The sequence below is a fragment of the Perissodus microlepis genome, chromosome 19 (assembly GCF_051167445.1).
Source record: "Perissodus microlepis isolate ML-2025 ecotype Zambia chromosome 19, ASM5116744v1, whole genome shotgun sequence".
NCBI lineage: Eukaryota > Metazoa > Chordata > Actinopteri > Cichliformes > Cichlidae > Perissodus > Perissodus microlepis.
This window is the reverse complement of record NC_140479.1, coordinates 12,566,467-12,583,953: the sequence shown is the minus strand read 5'-3', so window position 1 is coordinate 12,583,953 and position 17,487 is coordinate 12,566,467. Positions and strand designations below refer to the sequence as shown.

Here is a 17,487-nt window from a genome sequence, read left to right as displayed (position 1 = left end):
TCCAAACAATTTTCAGCCAAGTTCTTACTGATTTTGCTAATACGGTTTTAACAAATATGTTTCTTTAGTTATCGGATGTGCAATATAAACTGTAAAAAGTGCCAACCTATTTCATTTTTTAAAATTTCTTTTGCTGAAGCACTGGAACGGATTGCATAGCAATAATCACACTAATGCATTTAGAACCTCCTTTATAAACTCTGGTGTCATTAATTGTACACTTCTTCTAATCACTGACAGACCTTTACCTATTTTACTTACAGTATTATCAATATACGTATTTTATTTTAAAATCAACGAATACACTAATAATAATAACAGTTTTGTCTCCTCTTTTTTTTAGTAGGAATATTGTCTGTGAAGGTTCTCAGTCATCCAGGTCATCGTAGTCAAAGGAGCTTGCAAAGAAAAGCGTCTGGACTTCTGTAAGTTACTTGAAGACGTTTCACCTCTCATCCGAGAAGCTTCTTCAGTTCTAAGGTCAAATGGTGGAGAGTCCCAGATATAAACCTAGTGGGAGTATCCCCCCACAGAGGGACAAAAGGACCCCCTGATGATCCTCTAATCGCCTGAGCCAAGGTGTGAAACTGGGTGTGGGTCCCAATCAGCCAGAGTTTCGGGTGTGTTCATTGTGAAACCTGGCCCCACCTTATCATGCGAATTCCTGAGGTCAGATGGCCCAGGATGTGAGTGGGCGTTAAGGCGTCTGGGAAGGGATCTCAAAACTGGATTATAGATGGCAGAGAGTTGGTGTCAGATATGTGGACGACACCTGGGTCAAAATCAAGACACAAGAAGTGGAATCCTTCACTGCGCACATTAACGCTGTGGATAAAAACATCAAGTTCACCAGGGAAGACACAAAGGACAACTGTTTGCCTTTCCTGGACTGCGCTGTGCACATTGAAGAGAACGGCAAACTCAACATTGAAGTTTACCGGAAGCCCACACACACGGACCAGTACCTCCTCTTTGACTCCCATCACCCTTTGGAACACAAACTTGGAGTAATTAGGACCCTACACCACCGGGCAGAACATGTTCCCTCTAAGCCTGAAGGAAAAAAGAAGGAACACACACATGTAAAGGAAGCACTCAAAACGTGCGGCTATCCTAAATGGGCGTTCTTAAAGTCAGCAAAGAGGCACAGAAAAGAAGACCAGACACCAGCGAGGGAGGATAAGAAGGACAGACGCAACAACATTGTCATTCCCTATGTAGCCGGTGTATCAGAAAAACTTAGGAGAGTTTTCTCCAAGCATGACATCCCGGTGCATTTCAGACCCAGCAACACGCTCAGACAAAAACTGGTTCACCCGAAAGACAAAACGCCAAAACACAGACTTAACAATGTGGTGTATGCGGTACAGTGCAGCGAGGAATGCCCAGACCTCTACATTGGAGAGACCAAACAGCCACTTCACAAGCGCATGGCACAACACAGAAGAGCCACCTCCACAGGACAAGACTCAGCAGTCCATCTGCATCTTAAGGATAAAGGACACTCTTTCGAGGATGCCAATGTTCACATTTTGGACAGAGAGGACAGATGGTTTGAAAGAGGAGTGAAAGAAGCCATCTATGTCCACTGTGAGCGACCATCTTTGAACAGAGGCGGGGGTTTACGACACAAACTCTCTGCCATCTATAATCCAGTTTTGAGATCCCTTCCCAGACGCCTTAACGCCCACTCACATCCTGGGCCATCTGACCTCAGGAATTCGCATGATAAGGTGGGGCCAGGTTTCACAATGAACACACCCGAAACTCTGGCTGATTGGGACCCACACCCAGTTTCACACCTTGGCTCAGGCGATTAGAGGATCATCAGGGGGTCCTTTTGTCCCTCTGTGGGGGGATACTCCCACTAGGTTTATATCTGGGACTCTCCACCATTTGACCTTAGAACTGAAGAAGCTTCTCGGATGAGAGGTGAAACGTCTTCAAGTAACTTAAAGAAGTCCAGACACTTTTCTTTGCAAGCTCCTTTGACTAGTAGGAATATTATAAACGCATCTTTTACAGCGTTCAGTCACTCATTAAGCATTAATAAGCTTAATTGATCAGTTGAGGTTTCAGATCCATATACTGTTGAGTCATCAGTATACATAAGAATCTGAGCCAGTTTTTAAAACAAATGAAAGCTCATAAAAACGAACTGAAAATAATAATTTCCCCAAACAGCTAGGTACTCCACATGTTAAATGCCTTATCATTGATAGTCTGCCTATGATTTGTCAAATAGCTTAGTTTTTCCTTCTTATTTCCAAATGTATTATATGTTTACACAAGACAAAAAAAATTAAGTGAGTATAATACGCTTCAACAGAAATGGGATTTTAATTTTTTAACATTTGAAAAATCCCCAAACAGCATTATGTTTTACTTTGGCGAGCCCAAACGCCGTTGTGACGTCACATCCCTGCGCCCTGTTTCTAAGTGACGCAGCATCATGGCGCTGTTTCCAGCGTTTGCAGAAGAGGCGAGCAACAAAGTTAGAGATTCTTCCACAGGTGATCCCGGCTTCCTGTAATACACGGTTTTTAATGTCGGTTAGCAGTCACCTGGACGCTCTGTTAGACTGACAGTCTGCCGAAAACTAAAATCTGAGCGAAACAACGACCTGATATTCGCTGTCAGATCAGCCGCTCGTCGCTGGAACTGAATGACACAAAATATCTTAACCTCTTTTAGCTTTATCTCTCATTTCACGATATGTTTTCCTCTTGGAAGTCCAGGAAACTCGCTATCTTTGAGCTAAAACAGCGACGATTTTACGTCTTTATAATCTAAACGACTTGTCAGTATCTTTAGATACTCTTTACCCATCCTGCTCGTGTCATTACACTAACGTTTTATTGACGTATTGAAGCTTCGGGGTTCATTTAATGAATAATCATTTAGTGCCTCCCTCCCTCCCCTCTTTAGAGGATTTTTTTTGACTCATTTCACTTTTTCTATTTAACGAATAAAATAGAATGAGGACGTAATTTTGACTTACTACTATGAATATTTTCAGAGATGGTATTTCAAAAATTATAACACTGTATAAAAGTTTTGAGCCACCCTTGATTTTTGATATTTCTCTGCTTGAAAAATCGAAAATAGAGTGATTTCTTGAAATATGTGGGAAAATACATGGAGGTACAGTATATATGGTAAAAACTCAGTTTGTTCACATTTAAAAAACATCTCATTGAAGTAGCTTTCTTGTAATTTCTTTAAGTACCCTTTAGGAATAGTTTTACAGGCTTCTTGAAGGACATTCAAAGCTCTTCTTTCAATGTTGGCCACGTTTAGATGATCCCACACTGTTTCAATAATTGAGGTCTGGGCTCTGGGGCAGCCAATCCATGACTCATAGTGTTTCATTGTGTGTTTTTCTACCCAGTTGTAGTTTAACTGCATTCACAGTAAGTTTGGGATGATTGTCGTGCTTAAAAAGAAAGCTGTTGCCAGTCATACATTTTTCAGATTGTATTACATGGTGGATGAGAATCTGATGATACTTCTGTGTTCATAATTTCATCAGCTTTGACAAGATCTTCAATACTGCTGGGCGAAATGCAGTTCATCTGCAGATAGTTTTTTTTAGGCCTGTTACTTTTGTTCTCCATTCGTCCAGTTTCTTCAGTTTTGCCCACAGTTTTCCTGCACAACATCCAGAGATATGCTATGTTTCCAGCTAATGCCCCTTAGGGAAGAATCATGTTGTTGGTGCAAAAATGCCATGTTATGTCTGTTATACTGCACTATCTTTGCTATTTTCATTTATTCGACTAAAGAAATGGGAAGAAGTTATTGTGTATGCAAAATGTAAAGTGTCCAAAACTCTCGCACAGTGCAGTATCACTACTTGGGATAGACGGATTGCATTGTTCATGATTTCTAAGTCCTCCTGATTATCTCGTAATTATGTCTTGTCTGCTCTCATTTTCAGAGTTAGATTGGCTGAAGAACAGGAGTTTTCAGACAGGAGATGCACTCTCTCTTCATGGTCGATTTCTAGAGAAGACCAGCGAGGAGCAAAACAAGAAGGAACCAAGGTAAAAGAATCACAACTCTGGTCACTGAACTGTGAAATGTGTTGGTTCTTCCTTAGAAATTCATCGCTGCCCAGTTCAGTCCCAGGAGGAGACACAAACCTCCTTTGGGTTATGTCAGGAAGAGCATCCAGCTCTAAAAAATCTGCCAAATCAAACTCTCTTCCTCATTGACCCTCAGTGTTAGCAGAGATGTCAGCTCTGAAGAGGACGGAGAGGATGGTGTGGCACCCAGAAAGAAGAAAAGGAAGAAGAAACAGAAGAAAAAGCACAAAAAAAAGAGTGGGAGGTATTCGCACAGCAGCGCATCTGACTCTGAAACCATCTACCCGAGTGATCTCAAAAAGGAGCAAGAAGCCAAAAGGTACACAAACATCTTTAACATCACTGAGGCATACACTTGTAATTTTATACACTGAGTATAACCTCGCTTCTGTTCTGTAATTATGTTTGTGGGAAACAGGCAGGAGGCTCCTCAGTTAGCGAGCCATTTCTCTTGGTTGGATGACCTCCAGTTGCCCACAGAGCAGCTGTTTTGTGTGGACCGAAAAGCAGACCCCGCCAACTGGACTTACAAGTCTCTGTACAGAGGAGACGTAGCCAGGTAAAAGACACATGACTCTTTTTTTTTTTTTTTAGCCCTTCACAGAAAAGACTTGCACACAAGAAGAGACACAAAGAAAGTGACGTTCTTGCAAACATTTGACACAATTACATCATAAACAGTGTCGTTATAGCCCAACTGTGTCTACATTTCCAAACAGTCCATGCTGCACAAAGTGCTTAACAATGTAAAATCCCCCTAAAACAAATAAAATTCAAAATAATGATGCAGTAAAATATAGAAAAAAACAAATAAATAAATAAACAAAATAACTGAATAAAAACAACCAAAACAACAACTAATGCTGTTAAAACCAAAATGTTTAGGTAAAAGTGTGTTAAAAGCCAGTAATTGCCTTTGTTTGTAATGCTGGTATGATAAAAACAAGCTCACATATTCAGCGAGTTTATTGTCATAGCTTTCTTCTTTTCAAAACTTGTGACATGTTTAAGGGACGTCTGTATCAATGGGCTGGTAAAAAATGTGCTAAGCTTAAAAGGATGTAACATCACGGTGTCACATTTATTCCAGGATTTAAGTGGACTGAAATATCTCTGACACCTTCTGATTTTTCCCATGTTGGTCTTTAAAACTTAACTCTTTAAACTTACCTTAAATTGATCTCAGGTGTAACCATGCTCACATTTAAGACTGCGTTTGAATAGTTTCCCAACATGGTGCAATATGACAGGACATTATACTTTATTTTTTTAATCTCACAAAGAAAAAGGGGAAAAAGTTTGATCATTTTCAATAAATCCTGGGATTCATCCGTTTGTTTGTTTTTTTACTTATTAATGACTGGCTGAAGGTTTTATTTTGAACCAAATTATAAAGTTACATGGGCTGTATAGTTGAGTACAGAATAAAAGCTACAATCTGAGATGAGCTGCACTATTTTTGTGTTCCAGGTATAGAAGGAAAGGCAGCTCGGCTCTGGGTTTGGACTTTCACAAGCAGGGGGTCAGCTGGGAGGACTCAGAGGCGACTAATAAGAAGAAGAAGAAAGGCGGCGACGGGAAGAAGGCAGCGGACAGATACTACTCTACAGTCAGTCGACAGCTGCTGAAGGCAGCGCCTGCTCTTCCTGCATTACCAGCAAGTTCTGATGGTAGCGATGGCACCAGTTCTGCAATCTTCCTCCCTCTGTGTGATGATGAGGCAGACAATAAAGAAGGAGAGAAAGGTACGGGGTCTAGCTGGGTGTGACAAAGAAAGAATTCAGCCACTTCATGCTTAATGTGCCATTTTAGTGCTGATCATTTTTGAACTGAAAGTCTCATTTAGACTTGCGCAAGTGACCAAGAAGAAGCAGATTAAACCAGAAAATGTCAGCAGCGTTTGATGATTTTCTCAAGGAGAGAAAACAAGATTAGACCTTCACATTTTTAACGGGCCATGGCACCACTAATTTGAGAAAATTATGAGTCTGTTTGACAGTTCTTTGACTTTTCTGTTTATCTCATCTCCCTCAAACTTTGGAGATCTGAGTGAGTGAGATCTCAATGATTTTGAGGTTGTTTGGCTGTTGTCAGTTCTCATATTTTTGGCTAAAATAATTTCCCTGTTAGAAATATGTATTAGTAGTCACACAGTTATGCTTTTGGGGTTTTTTTGTGTGGCTTTGTTAGGATCTTGATCTGCATGCACATCCATGTCCCAACCTTCTTACCCCCAAGTTAAAGCATCCAAAAAAAAAAAAAAAAACGCTTAACACTCATCCTTTAACCCCAAAACAGACCTTTAATGGGTGTGGAAACATTAAAAGGTCTCAATTTTATGTAGCTTTGAGACTCTGATGAACTAAAACCAGTAGGTCAAGTTTCTTTATATAGCCCATTTCCAAACAGTCCATGCTGCACAAAGAGCTTAACAATGTAAAATGCCACTAAAACAAATAAAATGTAAAATAATGATGCAGTAAAATATAGAAAAAAATAAATAAAATAACTCAATAAAAACAACTAAAACGACAACTAAGGCTGTTAAAACCAAAATGTTTTGGTCAAAGTGTGTTAAAAGCCACTAATTGCCTTTGTTTGTCATGCTGGTATGATAAAACAAGCTCACATATTCAGCGAGTGTATTGTTTTAGCTTTCTTCTTTTCAAAACTTGTGACGTGTTTAGGGGACATCTGTATAAACGGGCTGGTATAAAATGTGCTAAGCTTAAAAGGATGTAACATCACTGTGTCACATTTATTCCATTTATTCCTTAAAATGTAACTGATTTTTAAAAATGTATTTATCTTTTTAGCTCACATAGGGCAGACGTCATCGGTGAATCCCCTCGGTGTGTATGACTCCTCAACGGCCCTCTGGCTGCAGGGGAAAGGACAGCAAGACCAGCAAAAGGAGGACGCTCACACAGAGGAGGGCACTGCACTTTTGGGTGGCAGGACCGAAGATTTCAACAGGCGGCTGAGAGAGCAGCCAGCAGACACACAGCTGTGGATAGAGTTCATACGATATCAGGTACACACGCTGCTTTACAATACTGCTGCAGGAATGTCAGGGCTTCAGAACGTGGTTTCTTTTAACAAAAGTTTACAGACTCCTGATGTGTGCTCACCTCTCATGAGAACATCACAAGAAGCAGTAATCAAATGCATCATGACAGTGGAAATGTTTTTTTTTCTGACTGACAGCATTTTATTGTCTGACATCTGAACCTTCCCTCTACTCCTATCCTTGACTCTGAAAGTGCCAGTGAACTTTCAGGAGGAATGTTTCTCTGAGGCAAGTGATCACTCAATGTACCGAGAGGAAATCCTGCAGTGTGGGCTCCTTCTGCACCTCTGAAACTGCAGTCCTCACACTGGTGCTCCAAAACACTCTCACAAAGATTGAATATTTAGTGTTTGACGTTCTTCATTATTACCAAAACAGCGATGAGAGTACAAGAGGGTTGATTTACTTGAATAACGTTCATCCACTGAAGAACCATTTAGGTAACACAGAAGTAGATTTGATGAACTCCTCAGAGGCTCATTCATCTAAATTGCCTGCAGCAACTGTTCAAAATGCTTCTAGAGTTTTAGAGATGTGCTGGTAAAGGCTTACGCTGGTTAAATCATACACATAAGTCAAACCAGGAGTCTAACTCAGTGTCACTACTAGCCGCGATAGGAAATCAACACAACAGGGGACAGACATAATTAGTTAATTGATATGCTTTCATTTCATGCAAATTGCAAGTTTCACAAAGTCTTCTTGTGTGCATAAAGCCCTCAATCAGTCACAGAAAAGCAAGAAGCATGGAGTTTCCTCCAACATGCTCTTTGGCTTATCAGATAAGGTTTGGGTACTTCATCGCCTCTTCCAATCTCTCCCTCCCTCTCTAGGATGAGGCGAGTGCAGCTGTGTTCAAAGGCGAGGAGGAGCAGCAGGGCAGTGATGCTGCTGAGCGCCGCAAGTCTTCCTACAGGGCAGTGCTGGAGAAAAAGCTAAGCATTGCAGAGCGCGCCTTGGCCACCAACCCCCTCTGCATAGCTCTGCAACTCGAGAGGCTCCGCATCTGCCAGGAGCTCTGGGAGCCCTCAGCTCTGGCTAAAGAGTGGAAGAAACTGGTATGTCTATGTATGAAGGTCACAACAAGTCCCTAAAATGCAGAGGAAACCCTCAAGAGTGTCGGAATCTTACTGCTTCTATCAAAAAAATAAATGTCACATACAAGTAACAAAGTTGCTCTTTATTTGTTGTGTTTCAGGTGTTTCTCCACCCAAACAGCTCTCCCCTGTGGAGGGAGTATCTGCTCTTCACCCAGAGCTATTTCAGCAGCTTCACTGTGTCCAAGGTCAACGCTGCGTACGGCAAGTGTCTGAGCACGCTCAGTGCTGTCCGAGACGGCAGCATGGTGTCTCACCCGGCTCTGCCAGGAATAGAGGAGGATATGTTGGGTAACAGTTTCAGCATGAGGTTCAGTCATTATTCAGTCCTGCTCGCTTTGTATGACTACAAATCCCACATCCTTTTACTTTCTGCCCAGATATCTTCACGCAGCAGTGTCACTTTCTGCGTCAGTGCGGTCATTCGGAGAAGTCGACTGCCCTGTTTCAGGCAATGATTGACTTTACTTTCTTCAAGCCTGACAGCGTGCGAGAGCTGTCCACTAAGCAGCAGGTATGTTCTCGCTGAGTTTTAATGTTGTAATCTACTCTTAGAGGACTTGTGTGACATTTCAGGAGTTATACAGGGAGTGCAGAATTATTAGGCAAATGAGTATTTTGTCCACTTCATCCTCTTCATGCATGTTGTCTTACTCCAAGCTGTATAGGCTCGAAAGCCTACTACCAATTAAGCATATTAGGTGATGTGCATCGCTGTAATGAGAAGGGGTGTGGTCTAATGACATCAACACCCTATATCAGGTGTGCATAATTATTAGGCAACTTCCTTTCCTTTGGCAAAATGGGTCAAAAGAAGGACTTGACAGGCTCAGAAAAGTCAAAAATAGTGAGATATCTTGCAGAGGGATGCAGCAGTCTCAAAATTGCAAAGCTTCTGAAACGTGATCATCAAACAATCAAGCGTTTCATTCAAAATAGTCAACAGGGTCGCAAGAAGTGTGTGGAAAAACCAAGGCGCAAAATAACTGCCCACGAACTGAGAAAAGTCAAGCGTGCAGCTGCCAAGATGCCACTTGCCACCAGTTTGGCCATATTTCAGAGCTGCAACATCACTGGAGTGCCCAAAAGCACAAGGTGTGCAATACTCAGAGACATGGCCAAGGTAAGAAAGGCTGAAAGACGACCACCACTGAACAAGACACACAAGCTGAAACGTCAAGACTGGGCCAAGAAATATCTCAAGACTGATTTTTCTAAGGTTTTATGGACTGATGAAATGAGAGTGAGTCTTGATGGGCCAGATGGATGGGCCCGTGGCTGGATTGGTAAAGGGCAGAGAGCTCCAGTCCGACTCAGACGCCAGCAAGGTGGAGGTGGAGTACTGGTTTGGGCTGGTATCATCAAAGATGAGCTTGTGGGGCCTTTTCGGGTTGAGGATGGAGTCAAGCTCAACTCCCAGTCCTACTGCCAGTTTCTGGAAGACACCTTCTTCAAGCAGTGGTACAGGAAGAAGTCTGCATCCTTCAAGAAAAACCTGATTTTCATGCAGGACAATGCTCCATCACACGCGTCCAAGTACTCCACAGCGTGGCTGGCAAGAAAGGGTATAAAAGAAGAAAAACTAATGACATGGCCTCCTTGTTCACCTGATCTGAACCCCATTGAGAACCTGTGGTCCATCATCAAATGTGAGATTTACAAGGAGGGAAAACAGTACACCTCTCTGAACAGTGTCTGGGAGGCTGTGGTTGCTGCTGCACGCAATGTTGATGGTGAACAGATCAAAACACTGACAGAATCCATGGATGGCAGGCTTTTGAGTGTCCTTGCAAAGAAAGGTGGCTATATTGGTCGCTGATTTGTTTTTGTTTTGTTTTTGAATGTCAGAAATGTATATTTGTGAATGTGGAGATGTTATATTGGTTTCACTGGTAAAAATAAATCATTGAAATGGGTATATATTTGTTTTTTGTTAAGTTGCCTAATATTTATGCACAGTAATAGTCACCTGCACACACAGATATCCCCCTAAAATAGCTAAAACTAAAAACTACTTCCAAAAACATTCAGCTTTGATATTAATGAGTTTTTTGGATTCATTGAGAACATGGTTGTTGTTCAATAATAAAATTATTCCTCAAAAATACAACTTGCCTAATAATTCTGCACTCCCTGTACAGTGGCTTGCAAAAGTATTCGGCCCCCTTGAATTTTTCCACATTTTGTCACATTACAGCCACAAACATGAATCAGTTTTATTGGAATTCCACGTGAAAGACCAATACAAAGTGGTGTACACGTGGGCAGAAAGTAAAAGGGGGCCGAATACTTTTGCAAGCCACTGTATTTGTTGCTCAGAGTTGAATGTGATGATCAGTGAAGTGGCCTTGGCTGGTCATTTAAATAATAAAAAAATAAATTCTAACCTCGTGTAGTTACATTTCTGCCTCCGTGTCCACAGGTCGAGTTCTTTGAGCCGTTCTGGGACAGCGGCGAAGCAAGGGTCGGGGAGCTGGGTGCCAGAGGCTGGAAAGCCTGGATGCTCCAACAAGAGCGAGGAGGTTGGCTACAACCCACTGCAGGTAAAACACACACACTTTACAGTGCACGTGCCATTTCATTTATCCATCAATTTTATACTGCCTATCTGGGTTTGGCTCATGAGCCAACAGTTTAAGCAGAGATCCCCAGACCTCCCTCTCTCTCTGAGACCAAAGAAGATGAAACTCTGCTATATGACTGCATCTACAAATTCTGTCTGTGAAGAGTTATTTCAGTTTGTGTGATCCAAGCTCTCTTTATGGGGATGTAATTAATCTAATCTTTCTTTTTGTTTCCACAGAAGAGGAGGAAGAAGAGGAAGAGGATGAAGAGGAGGTGAAGGACAGGACCCAGCCCAGAGGTACCATCTGGCTGGATGTGGAGTCATCTCGTGAAGCCACAGACTGGTTGCCCTGGAGACCCGACAAAGCCAAGGGCCAGTCAGAGGAGGACTGTGAGGATCCTGACAGACAGGTGATGTGTTTGATTGTTTTAAGACAAAATATTCTTTTTGTTGAACTTTACCATGTAGGTTGACCTCTCTGCTGACCTCTATCTCTAATTCCAGGTGTTGTTTGATGACATTGGCCCGTCACTGATTTGTTTGTCTTCGCCAGAGCTCCATCTCCGTCTGCTTCTCCGTTTCTTGAGCTTTTTGGGTTTGCCTGTGGACTCAGTGCTCTCGGTTTCCCCAGGTCAGCCTGGCTTGCTGCTGGAGAACCTTTCTCTGCTCACTCAAGGTAAAACAGTCTAAACAAGCTTTAATTTTTTTAAATCTCACTGAGGTGAAGTCTTAAAAAAAACAACTTTTTCCATCCTAGGTAATGCTCCCCAGCGTCCTCTGACCTCCTATGATTTAGCTGATGGTGGCATTAACTCTGTCGGTCACATGACCACTCTCCAAGGAACACGGAAGTGGGTGGGGCTTGGGAAACAGGGTGAGAAGTTCCTCACGAACTTGTTCAATATGCTTCAGCCTGTGCTTCCGCCCCACCACCGAGCCTTCCTGTCACTCAGCTGGATCCAGTATGAGAAACTCAAGGTAGGAGTTGGTTCATTTGACTACATTCAAACTCAAAGTGAGGTCAAACTAACCCTTACACTCTTCTGGTTCTTGGTGTTTGCGTCAGGTCATGCGCTGCTTGCACGGCGGAAATAAAAAGCGCCTTCGTTCTCAGGGGAAGAGCAGCAAGCGAGTTGCCAAGCGGCTGCTCAAAGAACCAGACAATCGCTCATCATTAGTGTTGTGGCGGGAGTACGGCCACCTGGAATGGCTACTGGGCAACCTGGATGAGGCCCGCAAAGTGTTCTCCACTGCAACAGCGCTTGGGGGAACCAAAGGGCTGAGCAGTCTCGCTCTGTGTGATCTCTGCCTGCTGTGGTCCCAGCTGGAGTTGGAGGATGGAGCGAAAGAGCGAGGGGGTCAACCGGCTGATGTAACAGCATCCCCGGCTGTGTCTGTACTGACCCGGCTAGCAGAAGGAACCTCTGCATCGTCCACTTCATCCTCCCTCTCCACGGTTTCCATCCTGAAAGCCAGAAAATCGTACGACCAGACTCTGGCTGCCAGTTTATCAGCACTGGACCAAAACAGGAAAGGTTTGTTTTCTGACCCGTTTCCAATTGTTTAACTTCTCAGAGACCTGACATGAACATTTTTACTATAAATCCGCACTCACTGCACAATCAGAGTAGTAGTAATTTTGTATTTTCTGTTTAATTTTTTCTCTTTTTAGTTTACTCCACTTTATTTTTTTTGTGTTTCATTTTGCTTAATTTAGTAAGTGCTTGGCATATTTATTAGATGATTTATCATTACTTAAGAAGGTCAGAACAGTATAATAATAATAAAATGAAACATGACAAACACAGGAAGCAACGTAGCAACCAAAGATAATGGCGTTCAGCGAGTTAAAGCAACAAATGTGAAATGGCTCCCGAGTTGAACTTTTTCTCAACATCGGAGCTGCCAATGAGAGTGGAGGATACAATTGTTTTAAATTTGAAAGGATGGTAAATACATTAGAGGGTTACCTAGGCAGCCAGAGCCTGTAGCAACCAGTAGTCAGGGACAAAGAAGTCATTGAAGTCTTAAATATCTGAGACAAAGCTTCCTCCGCCTGGTTGTTTACAGATTTGACTAGATCAGAGATTTTCTGGATATTTTTATTTCATTTAGCCATATTGTAAAAACAAACATCCAGTTTTTTTATTTATTTATTTCATATCAGTTAACCAGAATATTTTTTCACTATTTATTCAGCTTGCTCTTGTCCTAAAAGCTGAGAGCGTTGTGCTTGACTGGGTCATGCTTTTTGCTGTATGTGAACTCTCTTGTTACCTATTGGATACACCTGAACCAAGCTTTTCTGGTGGAAACCATCTTCCAAACTAATATACCTTGTTGAAAATGTAAGAGTAGTTAAAAATGAGCCCCTTCTCTTTTTGTGCTTGAGCTTTTTGTCTTATCCTTTCTTCTCCAGTCCAAGACGACCTGATGGCAGAGAAGCTGAGGTTGAGAGGTCTGGTTGGCTGCTACGCTCTTTTCCAGTACCTCACGGTGAGCGTGCAAGCAGCCAACGCAGTCTACACCCAGGTTAGAGAGAAGATGGAGGAACTACACCGCACGTTAACAGCTGAACAGCAGCTGAACAGCAGCAAGGAGGGTGAGCTCGCAAGAGCTGACGCTGACTCAAACAGGCCCTGTGTCAGCAGGGTAGCTGCTGAGTGTGAGGCGTTGGCCTGGCAGCAGGCGGCACTGCTCAAGTACCACAACAGCGTCGCTGTGTTTCCTCTGGTGACACTGAGGCAAATGCTGACATCGGCCCTCCCAGTCTGGACCACCAGCGTCCTTCTCTGGAGCATTTATGTACAGGTCAGGCTAATAAAAGCACATTTTTCCCCATTCTTCTCTAGATATGTTTCCTAAAGCCTTTTGAGCCCTAACCTTATTTGTTTATTTTGGCCTGACTGACATTTCCATGTGATGTGTGCTTCAGGTGGAGAACCGTTACCATAGCGCTGGCCGTGCACGCCGGTTTTTTCACTCTGTAACCAGAAACTGCAGCAGCGTGGTGCCGCGTCTCTTTGCCATTGTTGCTGAACAGCAAAGGAAGCAGCTGGTAGATGCAGCTCAGAGGTAAAACGACAAAAGATGATCACAAACATCAGACAGCAGGATCACATCAAAGTTCACATATAATTTACATCCTTGTTTCCAAAAAAGCAAAATGCCATGTAAACTACAAATAAAAACAGAAGGTGATGATTTCCAAAGTATTTACAAAAACTACATTTAAATTGCTCATTTCAAAAAAGTCCAGTGAGGGACAACAAAGAGTATAAAAGTTGTTTAATGCTCAAAAACGTTAATAAATCCATCTGATGGAACATCACAACACAAAAGCGATTCATAAGTAGCATGATGAAAAAAGAGCATCTCAAAAAGTTTCAGTGTTTAATGTTGTTTAAATGCAGATTTAAGTGATTTGCAGTCTCGCTTTTAGTTTTACTTAATGCAGCTTTTATAGAAATAGAAACAGTTTGCACATTATCAACTGATAATTAGCACTTAATGTACATTAAACTGTACATGTCTGCGGTATTTATAGATCGTGTTTACATGATGATCCCTTATCCATCCTGCCGGAGAATGGCCTCAGCAACCGCATCCGTGGACTGTTTGAAAATGCCATAGCAACAGAAACTGGGGCTCATTGTCCTTTACTTTGGAGAATGTACATCTACTTCCTGGTGAGACCAGTCATACAAACTCACATTGATGCTGTTCTGCCCTGGAGCACTAAAAGTTTTAGGAAGATTGTAGAGACCCGATCCTGCTTGAATGAGAAAAAGAAATTTTGTATCTGAAAGCTTTAGTGTCGTTTTTAAAAAGAAAAAAAAAAGGAGGAATATTATTATGTGCATTTTAGGAATAAGGACTAAAATGTCCTCTTTTTTAAAAATATTAAACATGGAAACAAAAGTGTAGAAGTGCTTCTGTGCATGTGGACACACCAATATCATCCATGCTTATATATTGTGTGTGTAAAGTGTGTACGTGTGAATTTGTAGGTGTGTGAAGGAAAAGTGGATAAAGCCACGGGAATCTTCTACAAGGCCTTACAGAATATCCCCTGGTGTAAGGTGAGGCACACATATACTGTGAAAGTGATATTTCCCAAAGCTTGATTTGTAGTTCTGTGCTGAGTCCCTGCAGAGTCGTCAGGTGTTGTTGTACGAGTGAAACTAAGCTATGAGATCATTAACAGCAGCTTGTTTTACCTCAGAACCAACTGACTTTTATACAGGGGTGCTTAGATTTTGAAAAAGAGGAAATGACTGTGATTTGAAACCTAAACATTAGTGTCTAGGGCACTATGGTTTTGCTGTTTTGAAACCAGAAGTGACCATGTTTTATATACCAGTAACCCTTAAGGGTGCAACCAGTCAATGTATATATGTATAAGTATCAACAGTGTTAAAGAGGATCTGTAGTGATTAGCACTTGGTGACTGTTGGGAGCAAGAACTCCCCTTTTGACAGGAAGAACCTGCAGCAGGACCAAACTCAGGGACAGGCAGCTGAGAGAGGTGGTAAGAAAAGAGGAGCATAACAAGAATCAGTAGCTGATAGCCACTGCTTCTTATCTTTGTTGGTTATAATTCAGTAAAAACAAAAAGTCTGTTTATCTTTTATATACAGGTTATGGATGAGACGGGGCTCAATCTTTTACTGTGTTAAACATTTACTGTCTCTGTGTTTAACGCAGACAGACTCATAAAATTGGAAAATTTCTCTCACTAAAACTGAAACTGAAATTTGATGGCACATTAGTACAATTAGCCACACAGTAGGCAACACTATTTGTTATATGATTTCATTAAAGATGTTGCCACTTGATCAATATGCTGCCTTGCTCAGCATATTATTACCAAACTAATCAATTAAACTTATCGCCCTGTTGTTGTGTCATGTAGTCATCATTGCAAACTAAATCAACATCAGTGCTGTATGTATGTCGCTAGTACATAAAATTCTCCCTCCTTTTCTTTCTCTCTGTGTGTGTGTGTGATCAGGGTTTGTATATGGACGCAGTGCAGCTGTTCCCCGATCACCTGCAGGAGTTTGTAGACCTGTTGACAGAGAAAGAACTGCGAGTGCGACTGCCTTTAGAAGAATTGGACATACTGCTGGAAGACTGAGCACACACACAATCTTAATTCAAGTGTGTGTTCCAATTGTCAAATTTGATGGGAAGAAAAGGACAAGCACAAAGGCAAACTCGACACATATACAGCTGCAGTAATTTGAGCAAAGAGCTGGGTTTTGTTTGTTTGTTTTTTGTATAAAGTGACACAAAATGCTTTAATTGCCACAACAAATCACTAAAACTGTATTTCTTTTACTTGATATTGTCAATAAATACAAGATTGATCTATGTGACATGCCTTAAAAAAACGAGTAAAATTGACAGTGTTTATACCGGAAGTTGTTACATTCCAACTTATTAAGAAAAACTCTGTGGAAGTGAGAAAGGAAAACGCTGCCACTCGGCATATTACCATGTTGCCACCTCTTAAAGAGTTTTTAATATTTTTTTAATCATAATAAATCAAGTAAGGATTATATTTTATTTTCTTTGTTAACAAACATCTACTGGACTGCGGAGTAAATGGGGACAAACTTACAGGATAAAAAAAAAGACGAACTCTGCTATGTTTCCGAGTAACCGTACAGGGAGTGCAGAATTATTAGGCAAATGAGTATTTTGTCCACTTCATCCTCTTCATGCATGTTGTCTTACTCCAAGCTGTATAGGCTCGAAAGCCTACTACCAATTAAGCATATTAGGTGATGTGCATCTCTGTAATGAGAAGGGGTGTGGTCTAATGACATCAACACCCTATATCAGGTGTGCATAATTATTAGGCAACTTCCTTTCCTTTGGCAAAATGGGTCAAAAGAAGGACTTGACAGGCTCAGAAAAGTCAAAAATAGTGAGATATCTTGCAGAGGGATGCAGCAGTCTCAAAATTGCAAAGCTTCTGAAGCGTGATCATCGAACAATCAAGCGTTTCATTCAAAATAGTCAACAGGGTCGCAAGAAGCGTGTGGAAAAACCAAGGCGCAAAATAACTGCCCATGAACTGAGAAAAGTCAAGCGTGCAGCTGCCAAGATGCCACTTGCCACCAGTTTGGCCATATTTCAGATCTGCAACATCACTGGAGTGCCCAAAAGCACAAGGTGTGCAATACTCAGAGACATGGCCAAGGTAAGAAAGGCTGAAAGACGACCACCACTGAACAAGACACACAAGCTGAAACGTCAAGACTGGGCCAAGAAATATCTCAAGACTGATTTTTCTAAGGTTTTATGGACTGATGAAATGAGAGTGAGTCTTGATGGGCCAGATGGATGGGCCCGTGGCTGGATTGGTAAAGGGCAGAGAGCTCCAGTCCGACTCAGACGCCAGCAAGGTGGAGGTGGAGTACTGGTTTGGGCTGGTATCATCAAAGATGAGCTTGTGGGGCCTTTTCGGGTTGAGGATGGAGTCAAGCTCAACTCCCAGTCCTACTGCCAGTTTCTGGAAGACACCTTCTTCAAACAGTGGTACAGGAAGAAGTCTGCATCCTTCAAGAAAAACATGATTTTCATGCAGGACAATGCTCCATCACACGCGTCCAAGTACTCCACAGCGTGGCTGGCAAGAAAGGGTATAAAAGAAGA

At 41.9% G+C, this 17,487-nt stretch overlaps 1 protein-coding gene across 1 annotated transcript; it reads left to right on the top strand.

The window, feature by feature from the left end:
• The first annotated feature begins 2,413 nt into the window (after positions 1-2,413).
• On the top strand, positions 2,414-16,242 carry nrde2 (NRDE-2, necessary for RNA interference, domain containing). The gene is made up of 19 exons (XM_084915119.1): positions 2,414-2,513; positions 3,941-4,046; positions 4,225-4,407; positions 4,507-4,647; positions 5,559-5,833; positions 6,905-7,122; positions 7,992-8,216; positions 8,357-8,546; positions 8,636-8,769; positions 10,678-10,798; positions 11,059-11,231; positions 11,326-11,497; positions 11,579-11,799; positions 11,888-12,356; positions 13,241-13,632; positions 13,757-13,896; positions 14,369-14,510; positions 14,832-14,903; positions 15,836-16,242. Exons 1-19 carry the CDS (start codon positions 2,453-2,455, stop codon positions 15,959-15,961), a joined length of 3,561 nt encoding a protein of 1,186 aa, XP_084771245.1. The 5' UTR covers positions 2,414-2,452; the 3' UTR covers positions 15,962-16,242.
• Positions 16,243-17,487: the final 1,245 nt, after the last annotated feature.